Below are 18,264 nucleotides of genomic sequence, written 5' to 3'. Positions count from 1 at the left end.
TGATTGATTTCTGCCAAATTATACGATTTTATAAAAGTATCTTGTTTCCTTTATCTAAAGAGGCTTTACTATAAAAATAAACAAATATGGGTCCAACACCCATACATTTATATGCTCAAGGGTTACCAATAGTAACATATTATAAGTTCAATATTTATATTTTGCTTTTTGGTCTATTATTCGTATTTTTGTTATTAATATTACATATATAATATAATAATTTAAATGCCACATGTATAGACATACAAAAGTACTGTATAAATATCGTCTGCTATAGTGCGTGGTTAAACATGTGTACATTGCTTACAAATGGATTGTGAACTTGCACATAACAGTTAAAAGGTCGATCAAAAGTTCAATTTAGAAGAAACCATGCATGTCTGTGACTGGTCATCGGGATATTGCAATAGAATGGTAAAATACAGAGCCCTAAAGGATATACAACAAATAAAACTTGATAACTGTTGCGAATTCGTTTTCATTTACGGTAGATAAGCAACTGTCTATGCCCCCCAAGGATCGGCTTGAGCAGCATTTAACATTAATTTAACATTAAAATGGTTAAACTTTGCAATAGAGCTTCCGAAGATGCACATATGGCTGTGATATTAGAGAACATTCATTATGAAAAGAGATACCTAAAAGCAAAAAATTAAAGAGTATCAGAAGTTAAAAGCCTTCGTAGTTACTACAACGACGAGACAAGAGACATACACTACATGTATACTGATTTTAGTAACAGTGAACCAAAATGAAAAGTTATATGCAATCCTTTCAAGAAAGAGTAACATTACGCCGCCGTCAATGTTCATTTTGTCCTACGTTTCTTTTCAATCTTAATACGAGATTCCAGTTAATCAAAATGACTAGTTTTGCTTCTCACGCATAAAGTAAGGAGTCAAATATTTGTATAGTTCTTTATCGTACAGATACTTTCAACTTGTTCAATACTTTTCCAATACTGACATATCATCTCTTTTTAAAGAAATCTAATAGACAAGTTTAAGCAATACTTTTTAAATCAAACATGTCAAAGTTTTCCTTCTATAAAACTTGTGTCACATAGTGCAAAGGTAGTCAGTAGATAGAGGAATAAACAACCAGATTTATAAAACCGAAACTTCTATTTTAGAGAACCTTCCCCCTCTCCTTAATTTTGGTTTAGTCAGTCTAAATCAAGATATTGTCCCTGAAAGTGATATTCTTTACCTTCTAGGACAGTTCCCTATTAAACGATGTGATAGTTATGTGGTGTAAAATACATTTTGATAAAAACATGTCAGTTTATTACTAAAACAGAATCTTATGATGCGAACCCATCATAAATTATTTAAATTGTTATATTGATTCATCTTAACACTCTATGGTTCTATATTATGTTTAAATAATGCACTCGTTCAAAATTGATTACAATATTATTTTCTTTTGGAATGTTTAACATTGAATTACTAGTAAACACTTAAATCTTTCACAAAAGGTTTAATCATAATGGTTAATGAGTCGTTTGACAAGTCTTTTATCTGTACTGCCATGCGATATCGTATAGTCATTATACCTCAGCCGGTAAATCTCTTGTCTTATTTTTCTTTAAAGTAATGTTTATAATAGTAAAGACGATAAATTTGTCATCTCGAATGATTTAAAGACATAATTTAAACAGCGAGTACTTTATGATTCATTTATAACTAAATGTCGCCACGTCTCAACACATCCCTATGCCAAATGTATAAAATAACGAAAAGGTTTAAGAATAACAATGGTAAGTACCGTTTAAAGGGACGCAATACATTTAGTATATGAAAGTAGTATTTGAAGAGTTATTCATTATGTATACGTACAGTTTAAAGGGACGCAATAAATAATTGTATCATTTTATAATTGAAGTGGTATTTGTGATTTTTTTATATTGCATATGTATACGGTACAATGGTACCGTATAATACCAACTTTACATTTTGAAGAATTAATTATGCACAAAAATTGTACTGTACATGTATAAATAAGGAATAAGCATATAGTTACATGATTTAATGCTATTTTGTATCAATTGTTGGCTTTAACGAAAAAGAAAGTGGGAAATTCATTTTGTTAATTATAATACATTGAAAATTTACATTTTCCAAAGGTTGTTTTGATATTCTGTGAATAAATATGAAATATAACACATTGTCCATATAGCTTAATTATGTTTGCATTTTGGCAGACATTTGCGTTATCAAAGTTATAGTGATTCTTTATTATTAGAAAAATACCTCTTTGCTTAATTTTCGCTCCATTTATAAAGACAAATTATTTCACATTCAACATTGTTTCTTCAAGTGATAGGCATGAATTTAAAAAAGAATTATAAGAATTATGTATTATAAAACATAGATTGCATTTGTTTTCAGAGTCAATTTGTATTCATTTATGAGACTTTATTTGCCTTTAAAGATCCTTTCTGTTTTGTGATTGATATTGTTACTGTGTGTATACCACACTTACAAAAAATTATATAAAATTCGGTAATATCTTTATAAATATTGCTTGTTGGAACTTACAATATTGACAAATCTTAGTTTGAGCATTATATTTATATAATAAAGCCATGAAAAAAAATGTGTTACAAGATCTTTAAAGGAACATCAAAAACATGTTTCCCTGTAGAAAGGACAGTATGTTTATTACAATGATTAAATAATAGTTGTAGAAAATTTTGTTGTTTGTTACATGAAAAAGGGAGTGATAAATGAGAAATAATTTGCCATAAAAGTAGCAAAATGTAAACAAAATAGTATGTTGACTTCCTTACAAAATATTTATTAACTTAAACTCTACACATTGCTAAACAGGTACAGATGAAAAAGAAAGTCCAGGTAATTCGCCAATGAGTTTCCTTTTGGATACTATAAAAGAACACCACAATTAAAATAACCCTTCGAGCAACAAAAATAAAAGCGACTCTGAGGCATAACGGGCCTTTAATGTTTCACTCAAATCATTCAATCGAATTGGATTTAATTACCGCTGATTCAAAATATTATTCCGAGCATGATTTTAATCGATATTGCGTCTCAACAACATATGTCAAATAGGAAGTAAATGATTTATATCACAACAAAACAAAAAATTGATTGGCAACAACGTGTATGTTAATCAATTGAACAACAATCTGGCACCAGAAAATGCTCTATATAACTGACGTACAACGATTTCATTCAGTGCAAGTGAAACTTTTCCTATAGGTATGTTAGTATTGAAATGCTGTCAATCGCGCGTTTTGGTCCGCAGAATGATTACAGCACAGTTATGTTGGAAGAAAATGCATCATGTTTTGTTTTGTGCTCTTGTATTGTTAGTTTGTTTGACGGTTTTCAGTGAAAGAAGAACTAAATTCGCCGAAGTAAGTTTCCTTCTATTTATTTTGTACTTTCTTTAACATATTTAAAGCATGAGTATAGCTGGAATACAATTGTAGTAAAACCAACAATCGTTTCGTATACTCACTACTTCGGGTGGCGGCTGTAAAAAATCGCCCGTCCTTATCCCATGTTACCACCAGTTCTCATCAATTGCAATAATTATGCACTTTAGTTATAAGATAAGTAAAGGGTTTGATTTTTTTGATAAAAATTTCATTAAAGTTAAAATTTAACTTTATCACATATTGGTCCTATTTACAATTTGATGATAAACTTCTTAAAGGAAGTCTAACTGGAAGATTGGTCCGTAGTTAACGTTCGCCCATGTAATTCTAACTCTTAGCAGACTTGAAAAATGTGTCCTTTAAAAATATTTAAAAGTAAGTGTTTGGCTATATCTCAAGTCTTAGCAGTATATTAGAATCTGACTTTCGAATAAAAATTATCAAAGCATGGGACTGATTACGCAGAAAGAAAAATTCGACTTTTTTAAAAACAAAGTAGATGCTTGTTCAAATTAACATTTGTAATAACAGTTAATGGTTTGTTTGTGGGAATAAATAAGTTTTCAGTGGAAATAATTTTAGCATTTAAGTTTCATAAAGTTTTTTTAATCTCATGGAAATATTTTAAGCATTGCAGTTTAATGAAGTGGAAATATATAAGGTTTTTTAATAGAAATATTTTAGCATTTTAGTTTTATGTGAAAGAAATGTATATGTTTTTATGAAAATATTTTAACATTGCAGTTTTATGGGATGAAAAGTTTTTTTAATGGAAATACTAGTATTTAAGCATTTAAAAGTTTCATTAGAGAAAAATATATTAGCTTCTTGTAATGGAAACATTTAAGAATTTAAGTGTTATTAGATGGAAATATAATATAAGTTTTTCAGTAGCAATATTTTTAGCATTTTAGTTGAGAAAGAAATATTTAAGTTTTTTCCCATGGAAATATTTTAGCATTTAAGTTTCATTAGAGGGAAATATATTAGTTTTTTATATGGAAATATTTAGTTTTTTTTTTAAAATATTTTAGCATTAAAGTATTATATTAGTTCTTTTTCTAATGGAAACATTTTAGAATTTAAGTTTAATGAGAGGGAAAAATATAAGTTTTTAATGGAAATATTTAAGCATTTAAGTTTTTGGAAAGAAAATGGTTTAGCATTTAATTTTTATAAAGATTAATGTTTAAAAATTTAAGATTTATGTGAGAGAATATATTCTACTTTTGTATGTCTCATGAAAGGGAAATATTTGACATTTTATTAAAGGAGATAATGAAATATTTACTCATTAAATCTATAAAGTTTATCTATCAAACAGCTCTTTATTTTTCATGTTGGCCTAATTTAAGGATTTTACCGTTCTATTCTCAGCAAAACAGATGGCATTTATACTGTCTATATATAATACTCGGTGTACAAACGAGTCTACTTCCGGTTGTAGCAGGAAAAGTACAAACTACAGTGACCGGAAGTAACAGGTGCTTGTACTCGCAAGTCATTTAACACAATAAATTGTTTAGACGCGCAAGACAATGGGCAGTGATTTCGTTTATGTACCTATATACTGTGAAATAACTATATTATTGCCACATTTGTTGTTGTATTTCTGGAGAACGCAAATATATTAGTAACTGTATACATGCTTGATTAATCTAGAGCACTGTTTGTTTTAAAAAAATTCTTTTCAGAAAGACGGTGACGGAGAGGACGTAAAATATGTAGCGGAAAATCCATACATAGGTGAAAGAAAGTTAGTCTACGTAATATTTGAACAACCTTAATACTAGTAGTTCCGATATTTTCTGTTTGCAAATTAGCCTTGATTTCCATTTAATAATTGAGTTCTTTGTGATTTTAGAATAAGCATTTATTAGTATTTATACAAAAAAGACCGTTGGGGACAATTCATCTTCATGAATTCCCGATTTCATTTTCGCGAATTCACAATTTAACCAAACGTTGGAATTGGAATGAGCTAATCCAAAATTCAAAATAGAGCAAATTCATTTTGAAAATTCAAGAGATTCCTACCCTGATCTTTAATTTAAATAACGATTGCTCTAACCAAAAACATTGTCATGCATTCTTTTGCTAACAAGAATATCACTAATAACTTTTCATTTCTTGTTGTTATTTTTAATCTCTCTTTGACAGACCTAAACATTTGGTAGGGTCGGGCATATTTTTGGGTAGGGTAGGGTGACCCAAACAAAACAACTTTTTCTTCAGGTCTAAGTTACCATTTTTTATATTGTCTCATACTTAATTAATTCTGAAGCGATTTAATACTTACTTTTCTGTCTTAGGTAGACACAATATGGATCTTGGAAACAAGTATGAGGCATTCATAAAGCGATTCGTTTTAAAAAGATTATATCAATTGTTATTTTATTTCAGAGGGAAAAAAAACGAAATTTTAATCATTTTGTCAATTTAATATAGTGAACAAATCGACACCGTACGGTATCCTAAATTAAACGATATAGAAGATGAAAAAGGAGAACAAGAAGATGTGGACGTTGTTTATACGTGGGTGAATGGATCAGATCCTGCCTTCATTAAAGATTTTCAAATGATGATGAAAATGCAAAATAAAGCCAAGTAAGTAACTTAAAAAATGTTTTAATGTAGCTTAAACATACAAATTTGTTCTAAGCGATATTTTTGGTAATTTTTGCACTCCTATTTTATATAATTTTATAAAACTTTTAATCAATTGAGGCGGAGCTAGGGTGGGGGTCAGCGTGGACGCAAGCATTTATATCATGCGTGAGTGAAACGCATTCAATTTTACTATATATGTTTTCCATTCTATGATTTCAGGTAAAAAAGTAGTTCTAAGATTTTTTGAAACATTCACCTATATATTTCTTCTTTACAATGAATCTCGCGCTTGAGTCTAATGGTCATTTATTCCTCACTGCTAATTCAGAAATCATGAGGGGTTAATATAATCGGTCATTTGCTGAGATATCTTAAGTATTTACCGGTTAGTTATCTAGGAAAGCCGTAAAGGTGTGTTGAAGTCGGAGCTAAAACCTGTCAAACAAACAAACCATCTGAAATTGACATTCTTGGGAAATTGCTTAGATTTCCAAAATGGCGGACTTTAGATTTCCAAAATGGCGGACTTTAGATTTTCAAAATGGCGGACTAGATAGGCATGATGAGGTATTTACCTCTGTCTCTACCTAATACTTTCTCTTCTAAGAGACATGCATGCAACTTGTTGCTATTAAAGACAGTATCGGATTCTTTTGCAATGTTTATGTTTAATATCCTCAAAATGATAACAGGATAACACTGATAATGTAGTAGCAGTTTTGGAAATCTAAACCAGTTCCCGGGAACCCTATACTAGACAACAACAAATATGGCTTTGACAAGTCTTTATCGTATTTCAGACCGGAAGTGTTGGCGTTAAATCGGTACAATGACTGGGGAACGCTGAAATATTCAATGAGATCAGTGGAAAAGAACGCACCATGGATTCGTCATATATATTTGTTAACGAATGGACAAGTTCCTGATTGGTTGGATCTTAATAGCCCTCGAATAAGCATAGTGACACATGCGGTAAATATATATACATGTACTTTTCGCACAATCCGTATAATTTGTAACGTCGGTTATCTTTGGAAGATCGTAACGTTTATAGTTTATATAAACTGCTACTGCATTTTTTTACTTTTTTTTTCTTTTTAACGTCCGATTAGCTCAATAGGAAGAGTGGTGGACTATGAATCGGGCGACTCGGGTTCGATTCCCGGAGAGCTCAGGTCACTTTCGTTGTGATTGATCATGAAATCATTTCTATGGTCATTCGCACTTCACCGCTGCTTTTGCATGTACAGAAGTAATCAGTTCTTTGCAAAAGTGAAGGCAACTAGTACTGGTAAACTGCTCGACACCCTTCCCAGAAACGATGCTTTGGCTGATCTTCAATGTGGCTTTATGCCGTGATCCGGAGTGACAAATATCACGGCTACCACCACCTCTTACCAAACATAATAATAATAACAATAATAATAATTATTATTATAATATTTATAATAATTATAATAATAATAATTATCATAATAATAATAATAAAATAATAATAATAATAATCATTATAATAATAACACTTATAGTAATAATAATAATAATAATAATAATAATAATCATAATCATAATCATAATCATAATAATAATAAAAGAATAATAATAATAATAATAAAAATAATAATAATAATCATTATAATAATGACACTAATAGTAATAATAATAATAAGAAGAAGTAGAAGAATAAGAAGAAGAGAATTATAAGAGTGGTGGTGGTAGTGGTGGTGGTGGTGGTGGTGATGATGATGATGATAATGATGATGATGATGGAAGCAGTCGTAGTAGTAATAATGATGATATTAATAATGATAAAGATATAAAATAACCCTTATTATCAGCATCAAAATAGTAATAATAATGACCATCATAATCATAAATATTATCACCATCATCAACAACAGCTACAACGATTTTCATCACCATCATCATCATCATTATGAACAACAACAATAAAATTAGAGAAACAGTAAGTTGACAATAAAATAATTTTAAAAAAAATCTCTAATCCAAAGTTTTGTTATTTTATACTTGCATCAGGACATTTTTACAAACAAATCTGATCTCCCAGCGTTCACATCTCCTGCAATAGAAAGCCATATACACAGAATACAAGGACTGTCAAACAGATTCTTGTACATGAATGATGATATCATACTGCCCACAAAAGTTTACATGTCCGATTTTTATACGGAAAGAGACGGATATAAGGTAACAGTTATCTGTGTGTGTTTTTTGTTCTCTTTTCCTTTGTGTGCACATTTTTTTCATTTAAATTAATTTGATTTAATTTTATTTCATTTTATTCAATTTTATTTATTTATTTATTTATTTATTATTTCTATATTTATTTATCTATTATTCATATTTTTATCTATTAATAATTTTAAATAAATAATCAATTTATTTTTATTTATTTATTTATTTATTTATTATTTATTTATTCATATTTATTATTTATTTATATTTATTTTTATTTATTTATTTATTTATTATATTTATTCCTTATTTTATTTTTTACCAATCAATTATTTTTTATTTATTTATTTATTTATTTATTTATTTTTTTATTTATTTAATTTATTTATTTATTCATTATTTATTATGCCCATTGTTTTCATTGATGAGCTGCATTGACTCTATATTTCAAAAGATTGACTGGGATAAAATATAAAAGCCTTGAAATTTAACGTTACAGGTAAATTCCTATGGAAATTTTTCTTGAGCCACGCGAGTTATTTTTCAGTCACACAAAGTAAATTATAAAATTGAAAGGAATAATGGCAAAATGTAAACTTATTTGGACTTTCACTTATTCACTTACTTTACACTCATGGATGGGCATAATGTCACTTTTAATGTTTTTCAAAACCTCTCTTTTTAAAGCTGAGATTTATCGAGGAAAGGCTTGAACATTGTAACAAAGTCTGTGCATCAAACAGTGTGAATAACGGGATTTGTGAGGCTAACTGTACCAGCCCTAGCTGTGAATTTGACGGCGATGATTGTAAAGGTATTGCAAATATCCCTCTTTATATGGGGTCCGACAAGGAGTTTATGTACGACAGTTGGGGTGGTTCGTTACGGCACACCCACTTCTTGCTGAACAAGATGTTTGGTCCTAAAGACAGATACATACCAGAACACGCAGCTCACATGTTTGATAAAGACGTCCTCTCAAAGCTTGTAGAAAGGTAAGTGTTAAAGTCGAGAAAATTCTTTAATAACTTTTTCTTTAACGTTTTAATATTAATACAAAATTATATTGATATTGATGACAACAATAATAACAACGAATTTCAACTTCTTCAATTCATGATTTCAGTTTTCTGAAGTCACGATTTCAACATCGAAAAGTCATATGAAGTTGAAATCGTGAATATGTGAATTCCGTATATGAAAAACGTGAATTCACGAAGTTAAAAATGTGAATCCACGAAGATGAAATCGAGAAGTCATGAAGTGGAAATGTCCCTACCGGTCTTTCGTACAATAAATACAAAATATTTTTTTTTAGTGTACACACCTGAAAAAAGTTTAAAGTTAAATAAAGAGCCAAGGAACAGGAAATTTAGTTATTACTGTTGAAAAAAAAAAAAATTTTTATTTAATTTTATCCATGAAATATGGTGCTATATCAGACAAATATATTTCATATTTTTTAAAATTAAATATGAAATATAAATATGAAAGTGGGCGGAGTCAAAACTCATATTTATTTTAAGGGTCTTCTTTCGCCATTTTGTTTGAAAAATCGGATAAATACAAAACAACTTTTGTTGAATTTTGTTTTGAAAGCTATCTAGAATGATAGAAAATGGTCTAACTAAGAAAATAAATGCGAACACCAATATCTTTAATTCAGTTATTAACGCCCGTGATAGGGTTTAAAATCGAAATACAACTGAGAACATTTTTTTTAATCAAAGACGGATTATTACATGTGTGAACAATGTCAAAATTTCACTTTACATTTGTTTCTCTAACTTTGGTACATACAACAACACATTTGAGCCGCGTCATGACAAAACCAACATAGTGCGTTTGCGACCAACATGGATCCAGACAGCCTGCGCTTCCGCGCAGTCTGATCAGGATCTATGCTGTTCGCTATTAGTTTCTCTACTTGTTGTAAGGTTCGTAAGCGAACAGCATGGATCCTGATTAGACTGCGCGGATGCGCAGGCTGTCGTGATCCATGTTGGTCGCAAACCCATTATGTTGGTTTTGTCATGACGCGGGTCGTTTATAAACTGCCTGTATTTTAGCTTCCCAGACGAATGGAATAGAACGTCATCAACAAAAATCCGCCATCATTTGACCATTCAACCAGAGTTTGCGTATTATAATTATTTGAAAGAACTGGAAGAATTGAGGACTAATAATGTCAGGACGACAACCATGTGAGTAGAAATTTGTAGATAGTCAAATTTCAATCCTTACCCAATCTGACTACGGTTCAGATCTGCTTATTTGTTACATGTAGATAAGAATACCACCGTATATGTCTGGTACCAGTGGTTATATGTCAGGTTCCAGTGTTTATATGCCTGGTACCAGTGTTTATATGTCAGGTACCAGTGGTTATATGTCAGGTACCAGTGTTTATATGTCAGGTACCAGTGGTTATATGTCTGGTACCAGTGTTTATATTCATATTTTCAACCTTAGTATCGCCTCAAAATATATTTCAAAACATATATAAAAATACAAAATATATTTCGGCTTGGTGTATAACATTTGACAGCGGCTTTGGTTTGTAGACATTATATGCCATACAATTTAACACCAATTTATTTATATTTGAAGTTTCTTTTAATTTCTCATTTCTTTCAATCGGGGACCTTAAAGTATTACACGACACGAAAGTGTTTAACGCTGAAAGTGCCTTTATATTTTACGTGGGCTACAATAATCATTATTTGTATGGGACTGCGAGAAATAACATTATAAAGTGCAATCGTGTACTTTTCAAGCTAGATTTAGTTATTTCTTTTCCATTCAAGAAATTCCGAACAAATATCAAATAACTGCGACTGCTGTGTAACATATTGTACTAATATTGTCCGCTGAATTCTTATAAGTCACGATTCGATGGATAATGCATAGGAATTCAAATTAAAGCGGCGTGTATGAACAACAAAATGTTGATAAATACAAAGGGAACGAATTTGTTTATTTACGATACAACATGCTACGTTATAAATAATAATTGATTAGAACATTGTACTTTTCTTCAGTGTTGTTATATTTTCCTGTTGATTTTAGCAGTTTTAAGTGTTGACAATTGAATACCACTTAAGCCGGTGCTAGGGGCGTAAGGGATGTTGCATTTTTTAAGTATCCCCCATGTACAGACTCAATCAAACTGAGTCTTCTTTTTCCGTGTAATTTTGTTGTGATTAAAGCTTCCGAGGGATCACCCTTGTTCCAGATTTTCTTATTTCAAATGTTTAGATGACGTCAAAGTTGGACGCTAGACATCATTTTTTAAACAAATAAAATACATTAACAAATGAGCCGCGTTACGACAAAACCAACATAATGGGTTTGCGACCAGCATGGATCCAGACCAGCCTGCGCATCCACGCAGTCTGATCAAGATCCATGCTGCTCGCCATCAGTTTCTCTATTTGTAATAGAGTTTGGTTAGCGAACAGCATGGATCCTGATCAGACAGCGCGGATGCGCAGTTTGGTCTGGACCCATGCTGGTCGCAAACCCATTATGTTGGCTTTGTCATAACACGGCTCAAATGAACATTCAAATAATTGATACGAATATAATTATAGAAAAATATCAACAAAATACAAACTGTTGTCGAATCAGATGATAATTACAAGATTTCAAATTGTTAAACTTGTTTTTGTTACAGATGGACACATAAGAACGCAGAAAAGATTGATTTTTCAATGGACAATAGAGGCGTCATCGGTCGAAAGCTACAGTTTAAATGGTGTAAACGAGAGATATTATTGAAGTAAGTCTACGATTACGCATTCATCGTAAGTTCGTGAAATTCCGGCATACCTCGCCATTTTCCGTGTTTTGTTAGGACCTAACAAGCATCGGTATGATTAGGATTACCGAAAATTCATATTAATACAGTATTTTTCAAATGGTTAATAAATCACGGAAAGTGACGAAGTGGGTTGAGCTTTTGATGCATGGTATCCCGGAGGAAATACAGAACAAAACAATATGCACCAATTCTTCATTTGTAAGTGGTACCCAAAACCTTGGATTAGTAGCGGCGGGGATGGGGGTGCTGGGTAACAGGCGATATGTTTAAGTTTCGTTACCAAAACGCCGAACTTTTAAAGGGGCGATAATCGCGACTTATTCTTTTGAAGATTAATTGGGACAACGTGACTGTTTTTCTGTAACATTTTATTATACATTTTGATTTTTATGATTATTGGTCAAATATCTTTCACAAACATACTTTCAATTATAATGAAAAAAAATCCAGGGTGGTTCAATAGTTCTATTTGAAAGACCTTGGTCCCTTATATGATTAATACAGTTTTAACATGTTCGACAAGAGCGACAATAAATCTTGCCTGCTAATGTTTGCGACGGAAAGTGACGAAGTTTGCCGACATGTCAAGAGTTATGTAATAGAAAGAGCATGGAAACACGAGGCTATCTGATTAGTACGAGGGGGCGTAGCCCCCGAGTATGAATCAGATTGCCGACACAGACACTTGGGGTTTGGAGCTCAAAACGCCTTTAAAATCCAAATAAAATGCATATTTGTCAATCCCAGCACATGTACTGATCATATATATCAAAAAATCTTAATATATGCCGTTTTGAAAAAAAAATCATATTTCAACAACTATAATAATACACTGCACTCCAGTAAACGCACAGTGCATGTATATGTATACCATTTAACTCTTACACATTTTCAACAGAAATGTTCCCAAACTATGATACAAGATACTAATATTACAGCTTACTATAATTCATGTTCGATATTTTCTTTTTCAGGCGACCAAAATTTCTCGTATTTTCAGACCATTTTACACGTCCTGTGTATAGTAATGAAAAGGAAGAAATACAAGAGGCACTTACCAAATTCCTACGCTCATTATTTCCAGTTCCTTCACAATTTGAAAAGAAGCAAACACTTTAAGGATGAACGACTGGAAACAGCGCATTGAACAACATCTAGAGGATCGGCATTATTCCAGCGATTTTCTTTAGCAGTTTTCATTACCAACCGATTACACGCTATGCAGCTGACGTTAGTGGGACACATGTTACCAACTACACATGAATGCATATTTTCTACACAGATTTCCATTCAATTAAATATGTTTGTACACATTTTGTCGATGTTGTAACCTACGTTTTCTATATGTTTTGAAAGCGCTAGCAGAGTGTTGCAAAGATATAGTTTGCTTGATTATTTTTAGACGAAAAATTGTCCAAAAAAATAAAAATATATATATATAAAAAAAAAAAAAAACGCACAACAACAGCAGGTTGTCCGTGGGAATGTCCGTAGCATGTTTGTGTGATTTGCTTTTTAGATGGGGTTTTGTACTTTTCTTTATTTTTTTTTTTGTTGATGTTGTTCTTTTTTTTTACTTTTTTATTATTATTTTTTTATATCTTTTTTTATTTTTATTCTTTTTTTTTTTATTTTATTTTTATTCTTTTGTTAACTTTAAAAGAACTTGTATTTGTTATGTTTTATTACTGTATGCAAGATTCAATTTATCACGTAATACCATAAGCCTAAATGAATTAAAATCAAAACAGCAAATGACGTAATCCTGAGGTACTTATAATTAATGCTATAAGAATCTTAAATCAAGCCAATCATTTGGCGGGAAATATTTAGTACAACGAATTAGTGATGATGACAAATTGTCGCACAAACCAATGATCTTAACCACCTGTACGTAAATCTGTCTGTTTGTGCGTGCGCGCGTACGTAAGTGTGTGTGCTTGCGAGCGTGCGTGCGTGCGTGTGTGTGTGAAATTTGATACTTGGCTGTTACACTTTTTGATAAAATTCATCAAGCATGCATATTGTTATTTGTTGAATAAATACTCAACATTCGAATATGTGCAACATGCTGTTTTTATTCTTCAGTCACATAGTTAGATGTTATTGAGAGTCGTTACAACGGCCATATCAATTTATCAGTTTATATAGAATAAAGCACAAATTTTATTTCGTAACTTATGCAAGACAGTGTTACAGTACGCAAATAAGAACATGATATTCTGTATTGTATAATGGACATATATAATTATATTGCAGCAGCAATAGTATTGTGACAACATTATTACACTTTGGTTTAAACAATATTTATTTTCAATAAATTGATTACATAATATAGCATACATAGTACACATGAATAATTACAAAGAGATTTAACATTAAAATGAATCTACAATGTATACAGAAATTAATGAGTGTACTTAACATGTAATCAGAAAGCTAAAAGCTTATGCTAAGCCTCTCTTCTGACTATCGTGCTAAGCTGGTGCAGTAATCAATATATAATAATATTTTTGAGGAAACTACAAAGAAAAAAGATATATAAATAAACAAGAACGTGTTTGTTAAACACAAATTATTACGCTTTGAAAAGATACTTTATAAATGAGGGTGATAGTATATACAAGCAAATATTACATCCCGCAGAATGTTGAAAGCGGTGCCAGTCAAAACGTTAACCGAGGTGGAAATTATCTTACCAACAGACAAAGGATGAAGGATAATTTCTTTTGAATTAATTTGAAATATGCAAGAAAAAGAATCAAGCTTTACATGTTATTAAAATATGATATCAGAAACAGTTTAAGCGGAAAAAATCTTGGGTGACCGTTCTTGAATTTGAGTTATCTGTCCCTGTATCAATATTTTTTTACTTACTTGAGGTCATTTCAAGGGTAGATAACTTACATACATACATCAATGAATTCTTGTTTTTACTTCTGGATTATGTTTTTGTGCGTGTGTTTGTTGAAGTCCAATTCAAGGGATGATAACTCAAAAATAAGAACGGTGATCCGCTTAAAATCTTTCTGTTATCATATTCTAACAGCATCTTACATGCCAAATTTAAAGAAAATCTATTGAAAAGTTTTTAATTTACCTAAATGTCAATATGAAAACTCTCGAAAACGTCCTCAATATATTAATGACTATGATCTTGGTATGGTTTATAATTGTTGAAGTAAGTAGACATTTATGAATGAGTCTTAAATTTGTAACTCCCATACGAAGTAAATAATAACAGACTATAGAAAAAAGGGTGAATCAATAGGAGATATTTTATAATATACGTCCCTGCTAAAAGTAAAGGCCAGGACATGTATATCCGGAATACTGTAAGTCTCTTGTGTCAGAATTTCTTGCAAGTGATCTACATTGTTTACAACGCAGAAAATATTTATATTTTTGCATTGCGACAGATATGGTATTGATATATAATAAAACATCTTAACTCTTAAACTTTTTTCTGCGTGGTGTCCGTCCGATTCCAATAATTTTGACCTATTTATAAGACAGTGTCTAACTGACCGTTAAATGAGCAGATTGGGTGTGTGGCGGAGTAGGTGACATTGCTCTCGTATTAGGAACAACTTCTTTGTTAGCGACATAAATAAACACGACAAAACGTGCGTTTTATTTAATATATAATGATTCCGATTCAATTACTGTTATAAAACATTTAATTTGTATTTTCCAAGGGTCAGATATGAATAATAGATTATGAATGTCGAAACAAGTTTCGTTTGAAAGCAGATCTGCTTCCCTTTTCATGTTTTATCAAGCCTTCAATGGGTGGCGAAATAAATAGATGAAAAGAACACAAATTTGTAAACAGGTCATGTAAATAATTCATTTAAATGGCACCATAAGCCATAATGAAAAGGGATGAAAAGTGAAAGAAGTTATTTGCACGTCATCTTGACAAGGTATTAACTAGTGTAAGAGCGTATGTGTTTTGTACATTTTCTCAAATGACAGCCATTTAGAATGTCCGTACGAACCATGCCTTTTATATAGAAAAACTGTTAATCATTCCACACCATTTGTGACCTTAATTACTGACACGTTTTCTCGAAGAAGAGATCGCCGGAAAACTATAGGAACGTTGGCTTTGTAGTAATATGTGCAGTCACCTTTTAAATCTAATCTCCAAGCAAATGCTTGAAAGTAATGTACCATTACACGACACAGCTCTTCGGCTGTTACTAAATGTAGATCAAGTATGTGTATGTATTCTATGCTTAATGATGGTCCATCCGCCCGTTAAGGCACAAAATGCAGCTTTTGCTCTCGATTACGGAGCCTTGACGTGTGCTAATTTCTAAGCACAATGGTTGATAATTTATCTCTTTGCAATTTCTTCAGAGTATTAGCCAAAGTACTGTACAGCGGCCAATAGGAATCTTAATGTATAGTATCTTGAAACAATTTGGAAAGGGCTGTTATGTCAGCTATGGGTATTTCTTTCAAGCCGTCCATCTGTGCTTAGGGCGCAAGCACATTTCTTTTGTTGTCCCTGCCTACTTTGCAGAGCCACTCTTCCCTCGGTTTTAGTCAGGACATTGGCAGCTGAATCGTAGGTTGCAATAGTTCTAAGCTTAACTCCCCAGCGACGAAAGGGGACCTACCATATATGTACAAAATGTACAACAACAACGTTCGGATCTTAAACAGTCAATGTGTCCTCGGTGATAAATCAGCCAAGCTCCAAATCTCCTGCCGATGTCTACGTCGTGCAAGTACCGAGGGGAAGAAAAATATACTATTTGTAAGCGGCTTTGCTTTATAGAGGGTATAAAATAATTTTACATAGCTAGGTTACAGAAAGAATCGTTCGAACCAATCAAATTCAATGTAACAAAATGATTGGTTATTCACTGTGGTTTGATTTGACTGGCTGATGTGTTAGCGGGGCAGTATCGCTATAAGCTTGATAGATCACAAGTGAAATTATCGTTTTTAGGCAATGTTTCGTTCATAATCGTAAATAAAATTGTTATTGGAAGATGATACTGTTTAAATTGAAAACTTAAGAAACTTCGGACTGCTGGTGGATTGTAAATCATTAATCCTTCCATTACATCATTATCCCAAGAAATGATGCCATGGAGAATACATATAAAGCAACTACAACTCACAAAATCCATACAAATGCAATATGTACACTTTGGATATGACCACCAATCAAACTAAAGATGACTTAAATTTGGTAGCCTTAAAATTTTCAAGGAGTATTTTTTTAGGCTACAACGGGTACGTTGGGTCTTATTCGTACCTGGGTGACCCCTCAAGCGCTTGTCCGATATATACCGGAACACATTTTCCGTATTTTCATTGGTGTCTTGTCGGGCTACTTTATTCTAACTTCAGCCAATGCGGTCTCTCCCCGGTACGGAATAGACCCGACCCGTTGTAGTCTAGAGAATAGTTCTTTGAAATTTTGAAGTGCCCTATTTCAAGTCATTTTTGGTGTGACAGGTTACATTTTAAGTGTATTTATTGTAACAATGTACATTTGGTATAATTCCTGATGACTTTAAAAGTTTTTGTGTATTCTACATGATCTCATTATTTGGTGGAAGGATTCGAGAAGCACTACACGCCAGCATACATGACATTTGAAACTTTGATAATTTGACAGTGACTTAACAAATTAAGAAATATTTTGAAAACTAGATGGCTAACATATGATATTTTGGACTTCGACTGACTTGTCTAGTGTTAATGTTTAAAGTTATGAAATACAGAATTCTGCAGAGTTTAATAGAAGTCCAGAATTAAGCCTGATATCTGACAGATTTAATACAATGTATAGAATAAAGAAGGCGAAAATTGAAATGGCCGAGTCCATACACAAATGTTAAGAGGAAATCATTCAAGTTGTAATGTCAAAATAAAGAGAAAAATGTATATAGTAAATAGAAATTTCAAGTTATTTTCTATAAATACAGAATTTATTCTCATCTTTTGGTATAATTTTTTTCATATTTCATACCACTCGATGAATTCTTTGGAAAAATCAACAATTGATTATCCTCTATGCATAGACAATTATACTGTGTTTTTTCTTTCTTCTCCTACTACTTCATAATTTTCTTTCTTGTTATTATTTGTTGACGCTGTTTTTAATTATCAATACATGATTTCGGGTAACACGGCTGTCGTGAAAATTAAAAAAGAGCCCGTCAATTGATAAGTTAACAGGACACTTCTGACACCAAACAACGTA

General features: G+C 31.6%; 1 protein-coding gene across 1 annotated transcript; it reads left to right on the top strand.

The window, feature by feature from the left end:
• Positions 1–3,183: 3,183 nt before the first annotated feature.
• LOC132756708 (N-acetylglucosamine-1-phosphotransferase subunits alpha/beta-like) lies at positions 3,184–14,118 on the top strand. The gene is made up of 9 exons (XM_060747838.1): positions 3,184–3,382; positions 5,101–5,162; positions 5,855–6,013; positions 6,817–6,988; positions 8,054–8,224; positions 8,900–9,207; positions 10,282–10,416; positions 11,889–11,993; positions 13,010–14,118. The coding sequence occupies exons 1-9, from the start codon at positions 3,227–3,229 to the stop codon at positions 13,152–13,154; spliced, it is 1,413 nt and encodes a 470-aa protein (XP_060603821.1). The 5' UTR covers positions 3,184–3,226; the 3' UTR covers positions 13,155–14,118.
• Positions 14,119–18,264: the final 4,146 nt, after the last annotated feature.

Source organism: Ruditapes philippinarum, unplaced genomic scaffold, assembly GCF_026571515.1.
Source record: "Ruditapes philippinarum isolate M1 unplaced genomic scaffold, ASM2657151v2 ctg1978_1_1_1_1, whole genome shotgun sequence".
Classification (NCBI taxonomy): domain Eukaryota; kingdom Metazoa; phylum Mollusca; class Bivalvia; order Venerida; family Veneridae; genus Ruditapes; species Ruditapes philippinarum.
Note: the sequence above shows the minus strand (reverse complement) of the source record. Positions and strands in the feature narration are given on the sequence as shown.

What these genes read in the sequence shown, in the direction of transcription:
- LOC132756708 (XM_060747838.1), top strand. Translation starts at nt 3,227, where the DNA reads ATGTTAGTATTGAAATGCTGTCAATCGCGCGTTTTGGTCCGCAGAATG. An exon ending in CCATACATAGGTGAAAGAAA is followed by an intron (nt 5,163 to 5,854) that starts GTTAGTCTACGT and finishes AATTTAATATAG; the next exon opens with TGAACAAATCGACACCGTAC. An exon ending in CTCTCAAAGCTTGTAGAAAG is followed by an intron (nt 9,208 to 10,281) that starts GTAAGTGTTAAA and finishes CCTGTATTTTAG; the next exon opens with CTTCCCAGACGAATGGAATA.